The sequence below is a fragment of the Capsicum annuum genome, chromosome 6 (assembly GCF_002878395.1).
Source record: "Capsicum annuum cultivar UCD-10X-F1 chromosome 6, UCD10Xv1.1, whole genome shotgun sequence".
Taxonomy (NCBI): domain Eukaryota; kingdom Viridiplantae; phylum Streptophyta; class Magnoliopsida; order Solanales; family Solanaceae; genus Capsicum; species Capsicum annuum.
The window spans coordinates 189,436,187-189,457,407 of NC_061116.1; the positions used below are offsets into that span (position 1 = coordinate 189,436,187).

The 21,221-nt window shown below is 35.0% G+C and overlaps 2 protein-coding genes across 2 annotated transcripts; both read left to right on the plus strand.

The window, feature by feature from the left end:
- Nucleotides 1-1,580: 1,580 nt before the first annotated feature.
- LOC107872828 lies at nucleotides 1,581-4,409 on the plus strand. Its single transcript, XM_016719450.2, has 3 exons — nucleotides 1,581-1,829; nucleotides 3,748-3,924; nucleotides 4,036-4,409. The coding sequence occupies exons 2-3, from the start codon at nucleotides 3,751-3,753 to the stop codon at nucleotides 4,126-4,128; spliced, it is 267 nt and encodes an 88-aa protein (XP_016574936.1). The 5' UTR covers nucleotides 1,581-1,829; nucleotides 3,748-3,750; the 3' UTR covers nucleotides 4,129-4,409.
- Nucleotides 4,410-9,168: 4,759 nt separating this feature from the next.
- On the plus strand, nucleotides 9,169-11,048 carry LOC107874849 (ethylene-responsive transcription factor ERF003). The gene is made up of 2 exons (XM_016721568.2): nucleotides 9,169-9,410; nucleotides 9,856-11,048. Exons 1-2 carry the CDS (start codon nucleotides 9,328-9,330, stop codon nucleotides 10,355-10,357), a joined length of 585 nt encoding a protein of 194 aa, XP_016577054.1. The 5' UTR covers nucleotides 9,169-9,327; the 3' UTR covers nucleotides 10,358-11,048.
- Nucleotides 11,049-21,221: the final 10,173 nt, after the last annotated feature.

Genomic DNA, 21,221 nt, shown 5'->3' on the forward strand with positions numbered 1-21,221 from the left:
AAATTAAAACAACAATTCAAATTAGTGTAAACATATTAACTTTGTCAGTATAGTTTATCTTAGATCTTAATTAATTTTCTCTACAAATGTGATGAGGTAACAACTTATTAATATGTAGTCATTTTCAGGATATCTTGTAAATACTTCTGAAATTTTGTCACAACCAGTAAAAGTGCATATGCAAAATGGTCGAAAATTAGTATCCTTTTACATAGTTACTTAAATTAATCGAACAGATGGAGTAAGATCTTAGTTTTCTTGATTACATATTATAATCTTTTAGTTCACCATAATAGCCGCCATTAAAATTTACATACATGTCTCTAAACATCAGTATAAGTTTAAATAAAATTTCAAATTAAATTATAAGAAACATACTTAACTTGATATTGTCAAGAAAGTAAGAGTGAGGGGGTCGCCAAAAAATTTCTACGGAAAGAACAAGGTGGGGTCGTCGGAAAGTGGGGGGTTGTTGTTCTTCGTTGAACAAAGAGAAAAGAGATAGTTGGGGGCGGGGGGACTAGATCTGGACGGTAATTGAAAATGATGGAGGGTAAAGTTCTAAAAGTGTAACACGTAATTAAAACTTATGTTTTGTCATTAAAAAGTGTACAATGTAAGGTTTTATTATGTTTTTGCACGATTTTCTAAACTTGCATTTATTACTAATTTGAGACATTAGTGAAAAAGGAAATTGTGGGGGACCACCTTAAGTTTTATAAAAAAGTGAAGAACGTAAGTATTTATTACGTTGAAGGACATTTTTTTTGAAAAGTGACTTTTAATTGATTTGACAACTCACTGCATTTATTTTCCTCGACCATCGTGTAAAATGTAAGAAATTCTTATGTTTTACGTGTTTTTCTGATACAACGTAAGAATTTCTTACGTCTTACAAATAAATGTGTAACCGTAAGAAATTCTTACGTTTTTATAAAAGTCAACTCAGTTAGTTGATCGTTAACAAAAAAGTGAAAAACGTAATAAATTATTACGTTTAGCCTATTTTGGTAACTTTTTAAACAGGTGGCCTATTTTGGTCACTTTTTTTTATTTCGTGGCTCATTTTGGTTCCGAGTTCTACTACGTATGTCTTATTCTTATTCCAATACTAGATATTGGACTCGACGCCAATACACGCCTAATTTATGTTACCTTTTTTATCCCAATTTTGTGCCACAAATAAAATTTGAAAAGTCAATTAAATTTTTTGTATAATTTTTAAATATTTCAAGTTATTAATTATTGATTTATAGTACTTTTACGTAATTTTCAAATATTATATGTTGCTCTTTTTGTTTCAATTTGTGTGTCAGTAATAGAATATTTGAGAAAGTCAATTAAATTATATAATTTTGGATGTTAATTATTATAATTTATACGATTTTCTCCGTAATTTTTCAAGTAATATATGTTACTATCTTTATCCAATTTATATGACATTGATAGAATTTGAATAGTCAAAATATTTTTTTATACATTTTTTTATCTGATAATTATTTTAATAAATAATTTATATTACTTTTTACAAAATTTTCAAATAATATATTCCAATTTGTGTTGCACTAAAAGAATTTTAAGCCAACAATTTTTCATGTGTCTTCAAATAATTTAAATTATTACTTATTATAATTTATAATATCTTTGAGCAATTTTCAAGTATATAATAAATTAAAAATAAATATAAAAATAAGTCAATTAAAATAAAATAAAAAATTATAAAATACCCATCAAATTAGCAAAAGATCTGTAATTATTTTGTGTTTCATAGTAGTAAATTGATTTTCCGGTTGTCTGATTTCAGGACCTCTCTACTTTCTTCAGCTCAGGTGACCAAAATCCTCTTTCTTTTACCTTTTCTCCCATTATTATTCCGTTTATTGCTTCCAGTTAACCTAAGCAAGTTTGAGACCAGCTTTATATTTGTTATTCGCATTTGATGAATTGTATAGCTAGAAAAATATGTGTATGGTTGGTGTTATATGTACGTCCTTTTGGCATCATCCAACCAATTGTAGTTGTGCACAAGTAGATACATATATTTTACATAGCGAATCTCATGGATTTGGCACGTAGGACACATGCATCTCACGTGATTTTTCATGTATTACGTGTGTGTCTGCTTAGTCAACGTGATTTTTCATGTATTACGTGTGTGTCTGCTTAGTCAACTTTATAATATTTTGTGTGCTTACTTGTGCACACCAAAGTTGGAGGGCATGATGTCAGTTGAGGCCAATTTAAAGGATACGTTTATTTATTATGCCTTTTGTTATTGGTTCTTTTGTAGTTTAGAATTGAGTGATTCTATGTTGACAGCTCTTATGTGTTTAGAATTGAGTGATTTTGTGTTGATAACTCTCATCTGTTAACAGTTGAGTGCCATTATGTTGATAATTCTTATGCATGTAATGTGTTTGAAGAAAGTTTTCTTTGATGCTTGAATTTGCCGTCCTGTGTTTAGCAGCTTAGCAATTCTAGAAAACTCTGCTTACATATCCTTTCCTTTCTTTCAGAAAATTTATTCTGAAATTTTGAACTACTAATCCCATATATTTCAAGCGGAACTCGTAACTTGGTATTTTACCGTTCTTTTCCTTGTTATCCAAAACAACTCTTCTCTAGACGTAGAATGTAATGGTCTATTTCCCCAATAGCTCGCGACAACATGTCCAGTTTCTGGCAAGTTTATGCTGCCTTATATTCCATGAGATCTAGAAGCCCTTCTGCAAAGCGTGATGACAGATGGGATAAGGTATTTGTTGTGGATGCACAAGTACTGACAAACAGAAGACATTTGAAATTATATAGGTTGAGTCTCTTTAGGCTGTTTGATTTGTACATAGGCTTGTGAAGTTAGGACCAAATGCGCTCAACCTCCCTTGACTCTCTTTGCCCACACTGCACCCACCATCCAAACTCTATCTGGTGTTTAACTATATCAAGTGGGTGTGGATTCATAATGCCAAAATAGACTGATGGGGACAATTCCCCAGTGCTTCTTTTTGTATCCTATCAATGCAATATCAGGAGTGTGATAATCATTTTTGTTTGGGGGGCCGTGCGCGTTATCTGGGATATACAAAGGGCATCAAAGCCCCTTGACTAGGCTGGAGCTATAAAGCTTACCTTATTTATATTTCATTGCCTCACTCTGCTTGCCTCCAAAAACTTATTTCGTTCGCCTACAAAACCACCTTTCTAGTCGAGCGCACGAGAAGGACCTTGTAGAAGTCCTCCATCCATATGTTACCGACCTGACCATCCATCTATCATTGGAATCATAAGAAACTGGTCCGTCCAATGCCTCTGACTTGATAGAATAAGTTGTTCATGTACAAGTAAGTTATAACATTGACTGCACATTATTTCGAATTGGAGTACTCATGGAACTTATCTTCTTTTTTTGTTTTTTTTCAAGAAATTCTGCTGTACCTCATTCTAAACCTAGATGGAGTAATATTTTAAACATACTCTGCTAAGGTTTTATCTAGATTTGCTCCTTTTCTCGGATGAGAAACATAGTTAATGCACTAAAAAACTTTGAGCATAGCCTAACCTAGCTGATATTTTAAGACATACCTTGCTAAGTTTTATCTAAATTTGTTCCTTCTCCCGGTAGAGGAACATAATTAATGCACTAAAATACTTTGAGCGTAGCCTTAGCAAGAGGACGGCGCCAAAACAATACTTATGTCACAATTTTGCACTCCACTTGGTATTACTCATTATTTATAACATAAGCAGAACATGTCAACCGAGAAGGCCCCGCTTGAGCAAACATCACCTGTTGTTGCATCATCATGCCGAAAAAAGAAGTCTGAAAGTGCCACATTTTTGGAGGATGTAAAGGATCATATTGATGAGTTTATACACGCTTCGATGGATGAACACAAATCTTGCTTTAAGAAGACCATCCAGAAGGTTAGTTCCAAATCAAATAGCAATTCAGATTATTCCTTCTTTTTATTTATTTTTTCAAATAAGGCATTATGTTCATTCATAACAGCTGTTGTTATCTGGTTATGCTTTCAGATGTTTGGGATGTCTAAAGTTGTTGCTGAAAGAAATGCTGAACCAAAGGAGGTTGAGAGCTCACTTCCTCTCCGAACTGTTGTATCTGAGTAAAGATTCCGATGTAGAGGTAACGAGGGCGCGACTGGAAGGTCAAAAGGTGCATGCAGTCTAAAGCCTATCCATATCAAGATTTATTGCGCTATCCACATGTATAAATAAGCAATCATTTGAGACTCTCTCTTGCCTAAGAAGCCTTTCTGTTTTTCCATCTGCTGTTTTTACCTCCCATGACATGTCTAGACAAAATAAGGGGTGTTACAATAACTTGATGATCCTCCAAAGTGATCGTTGGATCCTTTGTTTTTATGTTTTGAGCTCTGTTTTGCTGCCAACAGCTTCTTGCTTTAGCTCCGGTCCATACTCTATGCATTCTCTAGTTACAAATGTATTTAGAGATATCATCCGAGGGTTTGCTCCAGGCTTGGATGCTTGAGTTCTCAACGAGTATGTCTCTAAATACGTTTGTACTGGTGTTCTTTCTGATATTCTCTAGTCTCCTATGCATGTTTTGGGAATTGTAGTGTCACAAGTTTGCATCTCGATATGTAATCGTCATGACAAATGTTGCCTAAAGTGTTCTTTTCTGTAAACTACTTGTTCAATATTACAAATCCAATTCCCACCAAAACTTTGCTTGATAAACAATAATATTATTAAGAGTTTCTAGATGTGGGGGAGAGAAAAGATTGACAAGAACAAAAGTGATTCGGTACTCTCTCCGTCCCAATTTATATGTTGTCGTTTTCTTTTTGATCCGTCCTAAAAAGAATGCCACATATTCTTGTTTGGTAACTATTTAAAGACATAATTTCACTTTATCTTTATTGGTTCCACTTATAATGTTCGACTTAATTATAAATAGTAGTAAATTCAACATAAGCACGACACAATTTCTTAATAGCTGCCAGGACTTCTTCTACCTTCATGTAATTAATTTCTTGTATATATTTGAGCAAAAATTATTGTATTCATGTGAATTAGTAGATTGTGCTCTAGATCCACCGCGTTGATTTCATTTACTATAACTTCAAGTATACTATTCTTTCTTTGAAAAAATCGCTGTAACATTCTTGCATGTAAGTTTTCCTTTTGTTTTTGGATTGAAAAGGGGGATGGAAAGAACTTTGTAAAATCCACTTATGCAGTACCCTAAATGATTCTATCCCAGGCGAAGTCGAGTTAATCGGACTTTCATGCAGATATTGAATACAACCTCCAAAAAAAAAATAAAAAATACTGTGAGATAACAGTTCCCACTTGTGAGTCAAAGTCGCTGTTTAATTCTCTTTTTGCACTTTATTGGTTAGTTATGGCCTTGACTAATATTATTATTACCCCCAACTTTCCATGTCACATCAAAAGTTTTCTCTCTTTTTTTGTTTCCTTTTGTACAATCTCCTAAGATTTAAACCTCAGTTAAAGAACAACATGATTACTAAGTAATTTTCAAACATAAGATATTGCGAAATCAAAGGCTTTTTTGGGGAATTACTTTGAAAATTATGTGCTAATCAAAGAGTGCGTTGATTTTTTGCTATATTGGTTCAAAGTCCGAGTTACCCTGACAGGTGTGTGAAGGCACCAGTACTCTAGCCCTAACGTCTGGTGTTCAATAAAAAGAATCACATGAAAACACTATTTCGTATGCCAGCTAATATTCCTCTTTCAGGTTCTCGTATACAACTGACATATCCATCCTTTTGTGCTTTTGTTCTATCTTCGGGACATGAGCCTTTTAACTGACTTCAAGCTATGGGTTCTCACCTTTTCCCTGATAACATCTATCTATCAATTTCGACGACGAGTTGAGGTCAAGCTAACCGGTTGATCTTCGATATCGACACTCGATAATTACACCATTATGGATACTTTTTCCTTATCCCGCACGCTACGGGTTAGTTCTAAATATGTGTAGTTGAAAAATTATAAAATTTCTAATGAATATCAACCTAGTACAATGAATTTAATTTAATTACTTTAAAACGTAGAATTCATCAGATTTAAAAACAAGTAGCACTATAATTTTTTTCATTTGCCATGTTATGTGTACAACATAGTGGGTCCTTCTTTCACGCGTTTGGGAATATAGAGTAACGCGGGACCCAATTCTAAATTCACTAACTTTGTTTTGACTCAATTTGCTTCTGCAGTACTTTTCTTTTTTTCTATTTTTCATTAGATGTTCGATATTTATATTAAAATTTGATTAATTTGAATTTGTACCGAAAAGTCTCATTATGAGGTAAAGAGCTCTTAAATAAAAGTGACTCCATATCTAAAACTCAAATGATACCTTCGATTAAGAATGAGAGAGTACTTACCACTGATCCACTCCACCCCATCCACCCATCCTCTGGTGGTCATTCTGCTGGACTTTAGGCAAACAGCATAATGGATTTGTTGATTAACTGGGGCAAACCAAAAGTCCAAATTTACTAATATCCACTTTCAGATATACCCTTTTGTGTTGATTCATTTGGATTCGCTTTCTATCATTTAACTAATAATTATTATTTCAGAAAATCACTTTTTTTTAATTGAAGAAACTAACCTCAAATTCAAGTTTACATTGATACGCGAGTGAAGCAACATGTCGATCATTTTATGGAGGCTGATACAAATTTTGAAGTTTCAAAGTTTTGAAATTTTTTGAAGTTGTATGTTCAAAACTTAATCATTAATATATATTTCAGGAGTTTTCAGAAAAGTCAGTATTGCAAACAACAATAACAAGTCCAGTTTTATCCCACAAGTGGGGTGTGAAGAGGATAGGTTTTTCCTTGGACCTACATATATAAATATAGTCATGGATAAATTCAAGTTGAAAATGGATGTGAGTTAATCAAAGGAATGATCTTAGGGACATAATCACACAAAGGATCATTTACATGTTTGGTGTGGAATTCTTTTGTGTTTAATTATCCAAGAATTAAATTAATGTCACAAGGCTTGAATGAGCATAAAAATGGAAGTTAGTGCATGTGGGAGAAACACTACAGCATGTTGTGTCCCAAGGACCAAAACATATATTTAAAAGAAATACTCCATTAAACTAACACCTACATGTATGTGGCTAGTTAGAAATAGTGGGGCATAACATGTAGTGTACTAACAAATTCTTTTAATACGGAAAATAAATTTATGTGTAAAAATTCATGAAATTTACAACATATAGTAGATATTTATGAATCTATAAATCTAAAATTTAATGAATTCAATATATTAAGAATTTTAATAATTGAACCCATAAATTTTAAATTGTGAATCTGTCATCAAGCACCCAATCACAAGGTCATGGAATTCCAAACTATGAAGCATTACACATTATTTGTTTTTTTGTTCCTTGCACCCTTGCATATGACTTTGTTTACAATTTTTAGGAACCCATGATGGGAGCAATGTGCTTTTGGATTTAAATAGTCTACAAGTTCAAACAAAGAATCCTCATACTTCCCACATGCATTGAGGTAACCCCCACATTCAAATTCACCAAACTTTTTCATAAAATAATCAGATTGAACCTATGCAATTTACAGTGATATATTCAGAAAAATTTAAATCAATGGGCACCAAACCACTCCACTTATTACTATTATACAATGGGTGCAAATTGCTCTAGAATACAAGACATTCAAGGAAACTAGATATACTCCCATGTCCCCATTGATTTTAAGTTATATTCACTGTAACGTCAGATATATGCATGCCTTACTTTTAAGATTATTAAGTACTATAGTTTTAGAAAGTTGGATATTATTTGAATGACTTGATGATGTTAAAAATTTTTTTAATTTATTATGTATATAACTTAAAATCTTGTATATCAAAATTAATTTAACTTCAAACATTTAGTTTATTCATAATCAGATAATTTATAGTTTCACAAATATTTATGACTAGTAAACACTATCGTACTAGCAATTTGTACAAGATTGTAAATGGGAAGAGTTAAACACTAAATTTGAAATATCTCATCCTATTATAACTTTAATTTGAGAGTTTTTTGAAAACAACCTTTCTAACCTCCACAGAGGTAAGTTCTGCTATATTCTAATTCCCCAGACTCCCACATTGTATGATTTCACTGATCATGTTATTGAATAAGTTTAATTTCAGTCAAACTTTTAACTAATCATTATAGTGAAATCTAACTTGCATGACTAATTAAAAATATAGCGTGATAGCCATCATAAATAAGATTTTGGACTGAATGTCTAATATATAGTTAACCCCACTTGTTAATTTTCTGAACGGAATCTCTTCCACCATATTGCATTTGTAATAATTATATGTCTATGATAATCTACCTTACTTTATCCATCATAAAAAAAATAAATGCATCATTTGCCCACAATATTGGTCTTGTACTAAACTTCTGTTTAAGGATTAATAATCCATATAGATAATTGACCTCATAATATTATACAAGATTTGGTTTAAATGATTCAGTCTAATTAATAATGTTGGTCTAAGATCTTTATTCTGAGTGTCTTGTCCATACCTTAGACTCACTAATAATGTCCCATAAGTTGCAAAGTGATCATGATGTCTCTTAATTATTTTCCCTCTAATACATTTTAATTATTTTATTTTACAATGATAGGTTAATTAAGATTTGAGATTTTTATGGAACAAAGAGTATTATATCATGGGGTCTGAATCTGGTCACACTTTTTGAAAATCCAAATTGTTTTGTTGCTACACACATATTAATTCATTAATCAATCATGTCAACGAAGGTGGAGCCTCGACCTAACTGGTAAAGTTGACGTCATATGATCTAGAAGTCACATGTTCGAGATGTGAAATCAGTCACTTACAGAAACAAAGAATAAGATTGCATACATTAGAACCTTGCAGTCCGACCCCATTTCAAACCCTCCACACATCGAAAGCTTAATACATCGGAGTGTCTTTTTTAATCAATCATGTCAATTCCAATTAGCCAACTGGTAACTACTAATGAAAATAAACAAATGTAAGAAAAAAACTTTGTAGGGTCCATTTGCTTAATTTGGTTGCCAGACAAAAAAAGCCTGGAGGGGGAAAAATAGCAATTTAACTGTGTATGTTTTCCCAATAAATCCCAACTACATAAACCCCTCATATCATCACACTCTCTCCTTCATCAAAACCCCTCATATCATCACACTCTCTCCTTCATCAAACAATTTTTCTATCTCATTCACACATTACAACAAATCTTTTTTTGCAAAAAAGAAAAAGATACATTGTGACATTATCAACATTATGGCTAGAGCACAACAAAGATATAGAGGAGTTAGACAAAGACATTGGGGTTCTTGGGTCTCTGAAATTCGCCATCCATTACTGTAAGTCATATTCTTCATTTTGTTATTTCAAGTTAGTAACTCTGCCGGTGTTAGCTTGCTTATATTGTCGGTCCAGAACCCGAATAAAGTAGGCTACTTGCAGTTATTTTGGAGGGACCCAATGAAAAAAGGGTGTTTATGTTGTTAGTACGTGTAAAACTTTTTTATACCATCATCAAGTCGCTCAAGGATATCTACAAATAAATCTTCTTATAACGTGGAATTTATAATCTTGGAAATAAGAATTATCCTAAGACTAGCGGTGCATAGAGTAATACTCGATCGGCATTTAGAATAGAATTTAAGTTATATGTACTGACGATGTAATATATATTTATACAATCATGTTGCTTAAAAGGTACTCATATGTAATTTTATTTAATAGCATTGATTTAATAGTTTTCTGGAGTTAGATTAACATGTAAAGGCTCTGTTTGGCTTTCAGGAAGACAAGAATTTGGTTAGGCACATTTGAGACAGCAGAAGATGCAGCAAGAGCCTATGATGAAGCAGCAAGGCTAATGTGTGGTCCAAGAGCTAGAACAAATTTTCCATACAATCCAAACATGCCACAGACATCTTCCTCTAGGCTTCTCTCAACTACATTAACAGCCAAGTTGCACAAATGTTACATGGCTTCACTTCAAATGACCAAAACTTCAGCACAAGAACAAAAAATAGCAAAAAATGCACCTATTCAAGAAAGTGTATATGCCTATGAAATGAAGCAACAAATGATGTTGGTGCCAAAGCCATCAGTACTATTGACACATAATCATGAGGAAAAACCAGCCAACTTGGGAGTAATTAGGAAAGTTGAAGATCATGTATTGGAAGGCATACCACAATATGTCAAGCCACTTGAAGATGATCACATTGAACAAATGATTGAAGAGTTGTTGGATTATGGGTCCATTGAGATTTGCTCTAATGTTCCTTCTCACTAGATTCTTTTTAAGAGTGAAGGGTAAAAAAGACATGTTAAGTGTCTCGGTTTTTCAAGTTTTATGTCTAAAACTATCAGGTGTGAGTTTCCTATCTGAACTATCACTAACTATTTATTGAAACACACCTCAAGTATCAATTATTCATTTTTCCTACCTGAAATGTCACCATCATTCATGTAGGAAAAATGTTTAATTGATCGTTGAAGTGTGTTTTGATAAATTGTTCAGATAGGAAACTCATGCACCTGATAGTTCAGATCATGTGAAACTCAAAAGGCCGATATACTTTAAGTGTGTTTTTGATCATTAACTCTTCTTAAAGTACTGCCTTTCGAGTGAGCTTGCACGTTTCTCGACTATTTTACCTATACTTGCTACATTTGGTCAGTACAGGTACCCGATAACTCTTTATTGATGTTCTTTCTCAGTAATTTTCTCCTCGGGCCCTACATTATTCTATACCCATTTTGCTAATTTAACCTTATTTGTATAGCCGATCCCAACTTGTTTGGAATTGAGGCATAAATATTGTTGTATAAGTCTTTTAGTAGTGTCCCTCTATCTAAGGTCTATGTATCATTGGTAGGCAGTCTTTCCCTTCTGTTTTGGTTCCTAGAGTATCTACTTTAAGAGAACCTTCTATTAGTTGTAAAATGATGCAAGTCCAGTGTAATTTAATATTTTCCCCACACATTCTGTTATATATTTACTGCCACATATGTCATAAAAAAAATTATATATTACTGCACTATAATATCATTAGTATCACGTATATCCGTAGGAGTGATTGAGTTGATTGAGCAGGTAATCTTTCAAATTTGATGTCTCATAATCGAAACCCCTCATAATCGAAACCCCTGCATGCTTTTCGGTTGAGCTCGATGCGAGAACCTTCCTAGTTTGATTTGCCTTTCCTGTGCGATTTTCGGATTTATTATAATTTATACACAAGCAGGGTTTACTTCGAGGTCGTATCACATATAGTCCCTAGTACTACTTTCTCTGTATTGTTATTTGAAAAGTTCAATGATCTCTTGATGTATAGCATTTTTTCTGTAATTTCAAATGAAAAAGTTTAACTTTTTTTGTTTTCCTACACGGTATTTGGTATCCACATTTGGAGTCCGATTACTTCAGATTCGTGTCGGAAAGTCCCACTACAAAGTCAAATATTTCCAACCAAAGATGATGTTATACTCGAAACTCAAACTAGAAACATCTGATTAAGAATAACGTACCATTCCGCTACAAAAATATTCAAAATGAACAAGGCAAAAGAAAAGGAAGCAAGGAGAAACGTCTCATTCTTTAATCATGAGCCGCTAATCACGGACGAGTAACATTGGCAAAGCCCCCTGTGCATACACATGCACCAAGGACTTTTTTTCTTTATTAATATAATAAAAAACGCGTTTTTTTTTTTCTTTTGGTTTAAGCATTGTGCAAACAATGAATATTGAACGTACATTGGTTTTAATTTGTGAAAGAGTGGTGGTAGGCTTCATTTGCTCTGATCATTTCATTTTGATGATTACATCAAACTTGGTTACTTCATTGTGTCATTATTCAGTCAAATAAATGAGAGTTTTATGGGCTAGACATACCCTTGTCTTTACTAAATAGGCTAGATTTGTCTTAAATGGTTAAAACTAAAATTTTCAATATATTGGCATAGAGATCTAATTTCCTCTTAAATTATGTGAAATATTTTAGATTTTGCAATGGTACCAACACCCTTGTGGTAAAGTTGTTGTCATTGATTAGGAGGTTATGGGTTCAAGCCTTCGAAATAGCCTCTAACAGAAATGTAAGATAAAGTTGTGTACAATACAACTTTGTGGTGGGGCTCATCTCTGAATTCTATGCATAGTGGAAGCTTTAATGTACTAAACTGCCTTTTTAATCGGTATTAACACCATAATCTTTTTCAACTCATGCAACGTTCACCTGTCAAATCTGGATTTCCCAAGTTCAAATCAACCACTTCAATCCTCAAATTATGCCAGATAATGATCAATTTGCACAATCAAGTTGCATTCCCCCATTTTTCGAAACTTCATAGATACAACTCTATTATCGATCCTTCTCAAATTACAAATTATTGATATAGAGCTCCACAACGACTTCCTAATGATAAAACAATTCTGGACTACTTTATATAGTTGAAGAACAAATTTAAGCATACTTAACGGTAAAAGGTATGTATATCTGCAACTACTTATTGAGCATAAATTTAGACCACTTAGTGACGCTAAGGGATAAGTTTGGACCTATTTCCAAAAAAAAAAACAACAACCTGTGAGGTCTTAGCATACAACAACAACATACTCAGTATATTCTCACCAAATGAGGTCTGAAGAAGATAAAGTGTATGCAATCTGTAACAAAATATCAGACTTAGGAAAATAGCCGAAGAGAAAAGATACTGAGAGAAATGTTACTGCAACTATGATTTTATTTCTCAATGAATTTTGCTGATTACACTTACAACTTTATAAATACTAAAAGGACCTAAAAAATCTCAACTAAACCAACGTTTATTTTTCTAAATAAAAGGCACTAACTCCTAAATAAAAGAACATCAGTTTCCTGATAGTGTGTTTCAATGTGTTTTGTGAGGGCATAAAAGACTGGATTTCCAGCAAGCTTGATTGCACTTTCATTGTCACAATGAATGGGGGCTAGATAGTCCAAGACACAAAACATTTCTTGAATAAGCCTCTTTAGCCAAATACACTCTTGAGGGGCCATAGTAGCTGCTATATAATTAGCTTCACAACTTGAAAGAGTAGTTTGCAGTAGTTTGCTTTTTACTGCACCATGAGATAGCTGCCGAACCTGTATTAAAACAATACCCTGTTTGTGGAGTGCCTATCATTTACATCACCAGCCCAATCTGCATCTACAAAATTAGTCAAAAGAAATGATGTATGTTGCTACCCAAAATTTAGAGTGCCTTTGACATAGCGAAGGATCTTTTTTGCAGCAATTAAGTGACTCTCAGATGGTTTGCCCATGAATTGAGAGATGACTCCTACAAAATATGAAATGTCAGGCCTTGTGATAGTTCTTAGAATAGGCTACCAACGAGCTGTCGAAATAATGTTGCATCTTCTAGCAGTTTTTCTCCATCTTTAATTAACTTCAAGCAAGGTTCCATATGAGTAGTCATTGCTTTTGATTCCCCCATAAGAAAATGATTCAGTAAGTTTGCTGCGTATCGTTTTTGAGAGGCAAAATATATTCATCGACTTTTCAACCTCTAAACCAAGAAAACAACTCACTTCTCCCAAACTCTTCAGTTCAAAATGAAGTGACAAAATATTTTGAAGATGAGTTATTTCAACATTGTCATTACCTGTAATAATCATGTCATCCACATAGAGAATATATGAGTATTGTGCATACTGAAGCTATTTTCTTAACAAATAAACTTGAATTTGCATTCAAAGACTTGAAACCACAAAAACTAAAGTATTGAGCGATTTTACCATACTATGCATGTGGATCTTGCTTGAGGCCATACAAAGCCTTCTTGAGTCGGAACACATAATGTGGAAACTCCTTAGAAATGAATCTATGTTGCTGTTCCATAAAGATATCTCGATCCAACTTCATATAAAGGAATGCATTATTCACATCTAATTGCCATAATTTCCAGCCTTTGTAAGCAACTAATAAAATGATTGTTCTAATTGTCACATTTTTAGAAACAAGGCTGAAAGTCTCCTCGTAATCCATACCATATTGCTGACAGAAACCACGAGCAACAAGACGAGTTTTATGCTTGTCGACAGTACCATTATCTTTGTTCTTCAACTTGTAAACCCATTTGCAAGTAACTCAACATTACTAATTCTTCTGGAGAAAATATTCAGCGAAAGGAGATTATTGGGATTTGGGAATGCTACTCGGACGTCTTCTAGACAAAGAAATGAGCCTGATTATTTAACTGATTATGAAGTTCAGTTAAATCATTGCTCTGTTGTGTCCTGCTTTTTGACGGGAGATTCTGGTAAAAATAAACCTTAGTCTTACAATGAAGCTAAAGGCATTTCTGAATGGGAAAAAGCAATGCAGGAGGAGATATCAACTTTAAATAAGAATTGCATATTCTGTCAGCAATATGGTTTGGATTATGAGGAGACTTTCAGCCCTGTATCTCAGGTGTACTATAGCGGGCATTATAGGCATTGCTCCTGGAATTTGCTCTCATTAAATCAAGTTAAGTGTTGATCATGTTCCTAGTGTGGAACACCAAAGAAAACTAAATTAATTGATGCAAGAGGTGGTCAAGAAGGAAATCATTAAGTGCCTTGATGCGGGAGTTGTCTACCCAAATTCAAATAGCCCATGGGTGAGTCCAGTCCAATGTGTTCCCAAGAAGGGCGGCATGACGATGGTCCCAAATGAGAATAATAATCTTATACCTCGCCTGGTCATGGGTTGGAGAGTGTGTATGGATTATCTCAAATTGAACTCATGAACCGAGAAAGACCATTTTCCCATGCCCTTTATGGATGAAATATTGGATAGACTAGCCGGTCTAGGTTGGTATTTCTTCCTTGATGGCTACTTGGGGTACAATCAAATTTGTATTGCCCCTAAAGACCAAGAAAAAACCACTTTCACTTGTCTATATAGCATATTTGCTTTTAAACGCATGCCCTTTGGGTTATGCAATGCACCGGCTACATTCCAATGATGCTTCTTATCTATTTTTGCTTATATGATAGAGGATACAATGGAGGTTTTCATGAATGACTTCTCCATGATTGGTGATTCATTTGATTCTTGCCTTGCTCACTTAAGTTAAGTCCTTGAATGATGTGTGGAGACTAATCTTATTATGAATTGAGAAAAATGTCACTTCATGGTCAAGTAAGGCATTGTTCTAGGCCACAAAATTTAGGAAAAGGGCATCTATATGGATCAAGCAAAAGTTGAGGTAATTACAAAGTTACCCTTACCGATCTCCGTGAAGGGCGTTAGAAGTTTTCTTGGTCATGCTGGGTTCTATCGATGTTTCATTAAGGATTTCTCGATGATCGCTCATCCTTTATGCAATCTCCTTGAAAAGGAGGTAAAATTTGAATTTGATGGTGATTGTGTAAAGACTTTCAATTGTCTCAAGGAACTCCTTATGTCTACTCCAATCATAGTAGCTTCGAACTGGTCATTGCCCTTTGAATTAGTGTATGATGCAAGTGGTGTTGCTCTAGGTGCGGTTTTGGGACAAATAAAAGAGAAGTTGTTCCACTCAATTTACTATGCAAGCAAGGTATTGAATGATGCTCAACATAATTATATGGTTACAGAATAAGAGTTGTTAGCAGTGGTGTATGTTTTTGAAAAGTTTTGATACTATTTGTTAGGCACAAAAGTGGTTGTGCACACGGATCATGCTGCTCTTAGATATCTCACGGCCAAGAAAGAGGAAAAACCTTGGTTGATTAGGTGGATATTTCTCTTGCCAGAGTTTGATTTTGAAGTAAAGGAATGAAAGGAGTGTGAAAGTCAAGTAGCCAACCACCTTTCCTACCTTGAATCCAATCATTAAAAGTTAGGGGAGATTGATATTGATGGAACCTTTCCGGATGAGCTAGTCATGTAACTTTCGGGAAGTGTTGCATCATGGTATGCAGGTTATGCTAACTATATTGTAAGCGGTGTGCTTCCTGACAAGCTCAATCATTATAAAAAAAATGATTCCTATTTGATGTGAAAAAGTATTTTTGGGATGAACTGTTCTTGTTTAGGGAGTGTGCAAATGGTGTGATCCGTCGGTCTGTTATGTAGGCAAAAATGAGAGATATTCTTGAGGATTGTCACTCTTCTCCATTCGGTGGTCATCATGGTAGGATCCAAACGGCTGTTAAGATTCTTCAAAGTGGATACTACTGGCCTACCCTTGATAGAGATGCTTATGAATTGGTCAAAACATGCCCTCAATGTCAAATGCAAGGTGGTGTTTCGAGGAGGCATGAGATGTCTCTTAAGCCTAATCTCGAGGTTAAACTATTTGATGTGTGGGAGATTGAATTCATGGGTCCCTTTGTAAGCTCATATGACAATAAATATATCTTGGTAGCCGTTGATTATATCTCAAAGTGGGTGGAGGCCATTGATTTACCGAATAATAAAGGTAAGAGTGTCATTTTTTTCTTGAAGAAGTACATATTTACAAGGTTCGGGACTCCAAGGGCAATTATTAGTGATGACGGCTCTCATTTTTGTAATCGGGTCTTCGAGGCTTTACTTGATAAGTATGGGTGAAGCATAAGCTTGCTACTCCTTTTCATCCTCAAATTAGTGTCCAAGTTGAAGTTTCAAACCGTAAAATCAAGTCCATCCTTGAGAAAACTGTGAATGTTCGCCGTACGAATTTGGCAAGACAACTCGATGATGCTCTTTGGGCATATAGAACGGCCTATAAAAATCCTATTGGAATGTCCCCCTACCAATTGGTGTTTGAAAAAACTTGTCACTTGCCCATTGAGTTGGAGCATAAGGCTTTAAGGGCTTTGATGAAGTTGAATATGGATTGAGAGGATGCTTCAAAAGTGAGGGCGAATCAACTTCATGAGTTAGAAGAGTTTCAGATCAAGGCATATGAAAACTCTGTGTTGTACAAAGAGAAGATGGATAGGTGGCATGATGCCCCAAAATCTTAAAGCGAGAGTTTTATATGGATCATAATTTCCTCCTCTTCAATTCAAGATTGAAAATCTTCGTAGGGAGTCTTAGATCGAAGTGGTCGGGCCAGTTCGTGATCTCAAATGTTTACCTGAGTGGAGCTATTGAGTTGAAAGATCACGAGAAAAAGAAATTTGTGGTGAATGGGAAAAGATTGAAGCACTACTATATGGGTGGACCCGGAGAGGATAAGGTTGAGTCGCTCCGCTTTAAAGATCCAAAATGATGATCAAGTGATGTCGAGCCACGACTATAACTACAACGCTTCTTGGGAGGCAACCCAAGAATTATTTTTGATGTTTTTAATATTTTTGATGATAAATTTAGCTTAGTTTTGATTGATGCGGGTAATATCATAAAATTTTAGTGCAATAAAGTTGGCTCGGAGGCTCGAAACTAAGCTCCAAACCAAGAACTCTGTGAAGAAAAATCGTGTGCCAAGTTGAAACAACCTGCGCTGCACTTGCTTGAGCAGGTCAGCCGCATGTGAGGGGCAAATGGAATGTAGCTTTAGTGTTGTTTACTGCCTAGACCTGCGCTGGAGTTACTGTAGCATTCCAGTCATAGGACAGACTCATCTTAGACGTAGGTGGCCTGAAATTGAAGCCAATAAACTGGTACTTACTGTCCTGACATTTTCTGGAACTACTTGAGCAGTCCAGGCATAGGTCCATCGCATGTTGGACGTAAGTTAGGACTCTACAAACTGTCCTGATCTACGCTGGAACTGCTTAAGCAGTCCAGTCGCAGCTACAAAGCAGATGGGATGCAAGTGAGTTTAAAAAATGTTGAAATTCATAATGGGTCAGATCTTGTTGGGATGACCCGACTCGGTCATCCCAAAATCTCTTTAAACACATAAAAAAGAGCCAAAAATAGTCAACACTTAAAATTTTCTCATTGCAACTCCATTTCAACAGGTCTTTTCTCTCATAATCAATATTCTCACTTTCTTTAACAATAATTGAACTAACAAGAATTAAGATAATTTTTTTGAACTTGTGGTTTATTTTTCTCTCTTAAAGCAAGTTAAAGATATTCTCTCTCTTGGTTTCATTTTTGAGTTCTCTTAAGAATGGACATAATACCTCATACCTCATGATGGTTGGTCATTTAAATTTGGTTTTTGTGAGCTTATTGGGATGATTTATACTTTTTGGAATAACTATGTTGGCATGGGTGCCTTATTTCACTTGTTTGATTATTGATACTTTTTTAAATGAAGTTAGTGCGTCATGTGTTCGACAAAATATTAATTAAACGTTTCTTGTTTATTTTATGTGGTGGGTGGCTCAAGTATGATAATATGAGCATCTTGAATATGTTTGGATATGATTTAGTGAGATTAGCTTGTTCTCTTATGCTTCTATTCTCTTTCACCAAGTTCTTAGTTAGCATGCCACTATGTGTTTGTTGAAATGACAATAAGAGAGAAATGTCTTATATGTTTGTAATGGTCAATGTGATTCTCCTTAGGGCATAATGTGGTCATTTTTTATGCATCATTATGAGTCATTGATCCTAAAAATGAAATATTCGGTAGTCATTGGTCGAAGGAGTTTGTTTAGAAATATGGTATCCATGGTTCTTGTTGGTCACTATGCCTAACCGGGAGACATAAATGCTTACCTTGCCCAATGATAGATTGGATGACATCATTCTTAAGGGTATTGGTAATGATAGATTGGATGACATCGTTCTTAAGGGTATTGGTCATTCTTGTTTCCATTGGAGGTTTTGGATGTCCTATGAACTAGTTTTGTGAAATATGAAGAATGTGAGATAATTTAGAGCCCAAATGATTAAGTGTTGTAATGAATGAATCCCATGGGCTTTAATGATGAAGTTACCTTGCATCTATCAAACAAACATTTACTTTTCTTATCTATAATTTTCTTTCATAACATATAAAATTCCAAATACATGTTTTACCTCTTCTCTTTTATTTTGGTTTTGTTTTGTTTCTTTCTCATAGGTATGTCTCTAAGAAAGAACTTGCCACGAGAAGCTAGAAAGGGTAACACCTCAGATAAAGGCAAAGCAAAAGCTACTTTCGCAAGGGGAAAAGAACCGGTCTCCAAAGATAGTCTGAAAGTCCCGGATTTCCAAGCTACCATTGATCGTACACGGGAGATTAGAAAAAAATAGATCAAATTCGATTTAGTGTGGATGGTGTGAAGAATTTATATGATAATTGGGTAACTAGTCGGGGCTTCGATCCCGAGAAGGTCATTAGCATAAAGGGAGTTGACACCCATTTCCCTGAAATATTGTTGAGGTTAAAGAACAGGTATGGAAACTCTTCACGAATATAACGTCTTTCACTTGCCTACTATGATACTTCCCAAAAATTATTTGGGAATTCTATGCTTCCTACGTTGTTAGAAATAATGAACAAAAATATAAAATGCCAATTGCTGAATAACCGTGTCTTGAGAGTGTATTGAATTGAGGAGTGGAAATCCCTTGCACGGCCTCAGAGATCAATGTGCTCTATTTTTCTTGTGACTTAGATTCTGCGGTGAAGTGCAAATAGATAATATTTGGCGGACGTCAAAGTTTTCCATGGCTTGCTAGAGTAATTTCTAAGGGGCTTCCTCCATGGGCTAATGGTGTAGGTCAAATCAAGAGGAGAGATCTTTCACTTCAATCCAAACATTGGCTTGGTTTTATGGGTAATGGTCTACTCCCCTAAACAAATAACTAAGATGTCATTATTGATAGAGCTATCACTATCGGATGCATCATGGATAAAATTTCTATCAATCCGAGAGAGTTGGTAGTGGAGATGATAAAGTTAAGGTCAAAGCAATCAGGCACTTTGCTGCCCTTTACGACACTTACATATATGATTTGACTTAAGTTTAAAGTCCCAATACTCTCTAAGATTGATAGACAGGTTGTATGCACCAGGGCCATTGACATCACTCATTGCAAGGATGAGGATAACCCTACGGCCATAAAGAGGAAAGCTTTGGTTTTGGTAGAGTCGGGTGTGGAAGAGTTGCCGAGCTCAGAGGGAATGGAGATCCCTATGGATTCTACACTTGATGTTGAGACTCATCATGATTCCACCGATACTCCTCCATTATCAAGCAATGCACCACCACCTCGGCCCACACAATCAGCACAACTTTCTACAGTGACGTTTGCCAAGGTTGCTTCCATGACTTTGGCAAACAATGCGACTCTTACCCGATTAGTGGTGGATATTACTTAGTTTATTCAGGATGCTATAGCACCTCTACGTTCCCGCATAGCAAAGTCAAAGCAGAGAGTGTCCACACTTGAGGCGAAGGAAGATTGTGAGGGGGCGGCATTTGTGCGGGCAGACCTTGATAGTTTACAGGTAGAGTTTCATTCCGGATATCCCTCTTTCGATCTTGATGAGCCGGAGATTGCTTTTCCGTCAGAGACTTCTGTCCCAGTGCTTCCATTTGATGATTTGTTCTGAGAGGGCCATGAGAACATTGATGATGAGGCCGAGGTTTATCTTATAGAGGGGATATCCGAAGCTTGACAGGTTGAGATCGCCTTGCAATTATCCAGGGATGAAGAGCATGCATAGATGGTTTGGGTTAGTTCTAGAACTAGACATGATGATGAGTCACCCTTCATAGCAGACTCGTTGAGAAGAGCCCAATCTAACAAGGTTCCTATTGAGATAGTGCGATCAGTCACCGATAGGGATTCGAGTGCTTAGTGTACCACAGGTAGTCTCTACCCTCCTCTACTCTCTTTTACTTTCGCATTGGGGACAATGCAATGTATTTAGTAGGGGTAGGGCATTTTTATAATTCGTTTGATGATTGGTACCTGATGTTTCACTTTATGGAATTTGTTTGGACAGATTGTATAGACATACTCTATGTTATTACTTTGATGCTTGTATGTACACGCTATATTTTGTATGTTATTACTTTATGTTTATTTACTTTAGCCCTTGTGGGGCTTGTTTTGTTTTTGCTTTTTTTTAATTATTATTGACATTGCTTTGGATGAGCTCTTGTGGGGCATTTTGATAATGATGTCAAATATTGTCTTTTTATTGTTGAATTTATGTCATGCGCTTAATATAAATGTGATATCCGATTATGCCCATTGTTCTTGTTGACTTTTGTATATACGTGTCAAATAAACTCCAAAGGTTTTCTTCGAAACTCGGTTC

What these genes read in the sequence shown, in the direction of transcription:
- LOC107874849 (XM_016721568.2), top strand. Translation starts at nt 9,328, where the DNA reads ATGGCTAGAGCACAACAAAGATATAGAGGAGTTAGACAAAGACATTGG. An exon ending in GAAATTCGCCATCCATTACT is followed by an intron (nt 9,411 to 9,855) that starts GTAAGTCATATT and finishes TTTGGCTTTCAG; the next exon opens with GAAGACAAGAATTTGGTTAG.
- LOC107872828 (XM_016719450.2), top strand. Translation starts at nt 3,751, where the DNA reads ATGTCAACCGAGAAGGCCCCGCTTGAGCAAACATCACCTGTTGTTGCA. An exon ending in TTAAGAAGACCATCCAGAAG is followed by an intron (nt 3,925 to 4,035) that starts GTTAGTTCCAAA and finishes TTATGCTTTCAG; the next exon opens with ATGTTTGGGATGTCTAAAGT.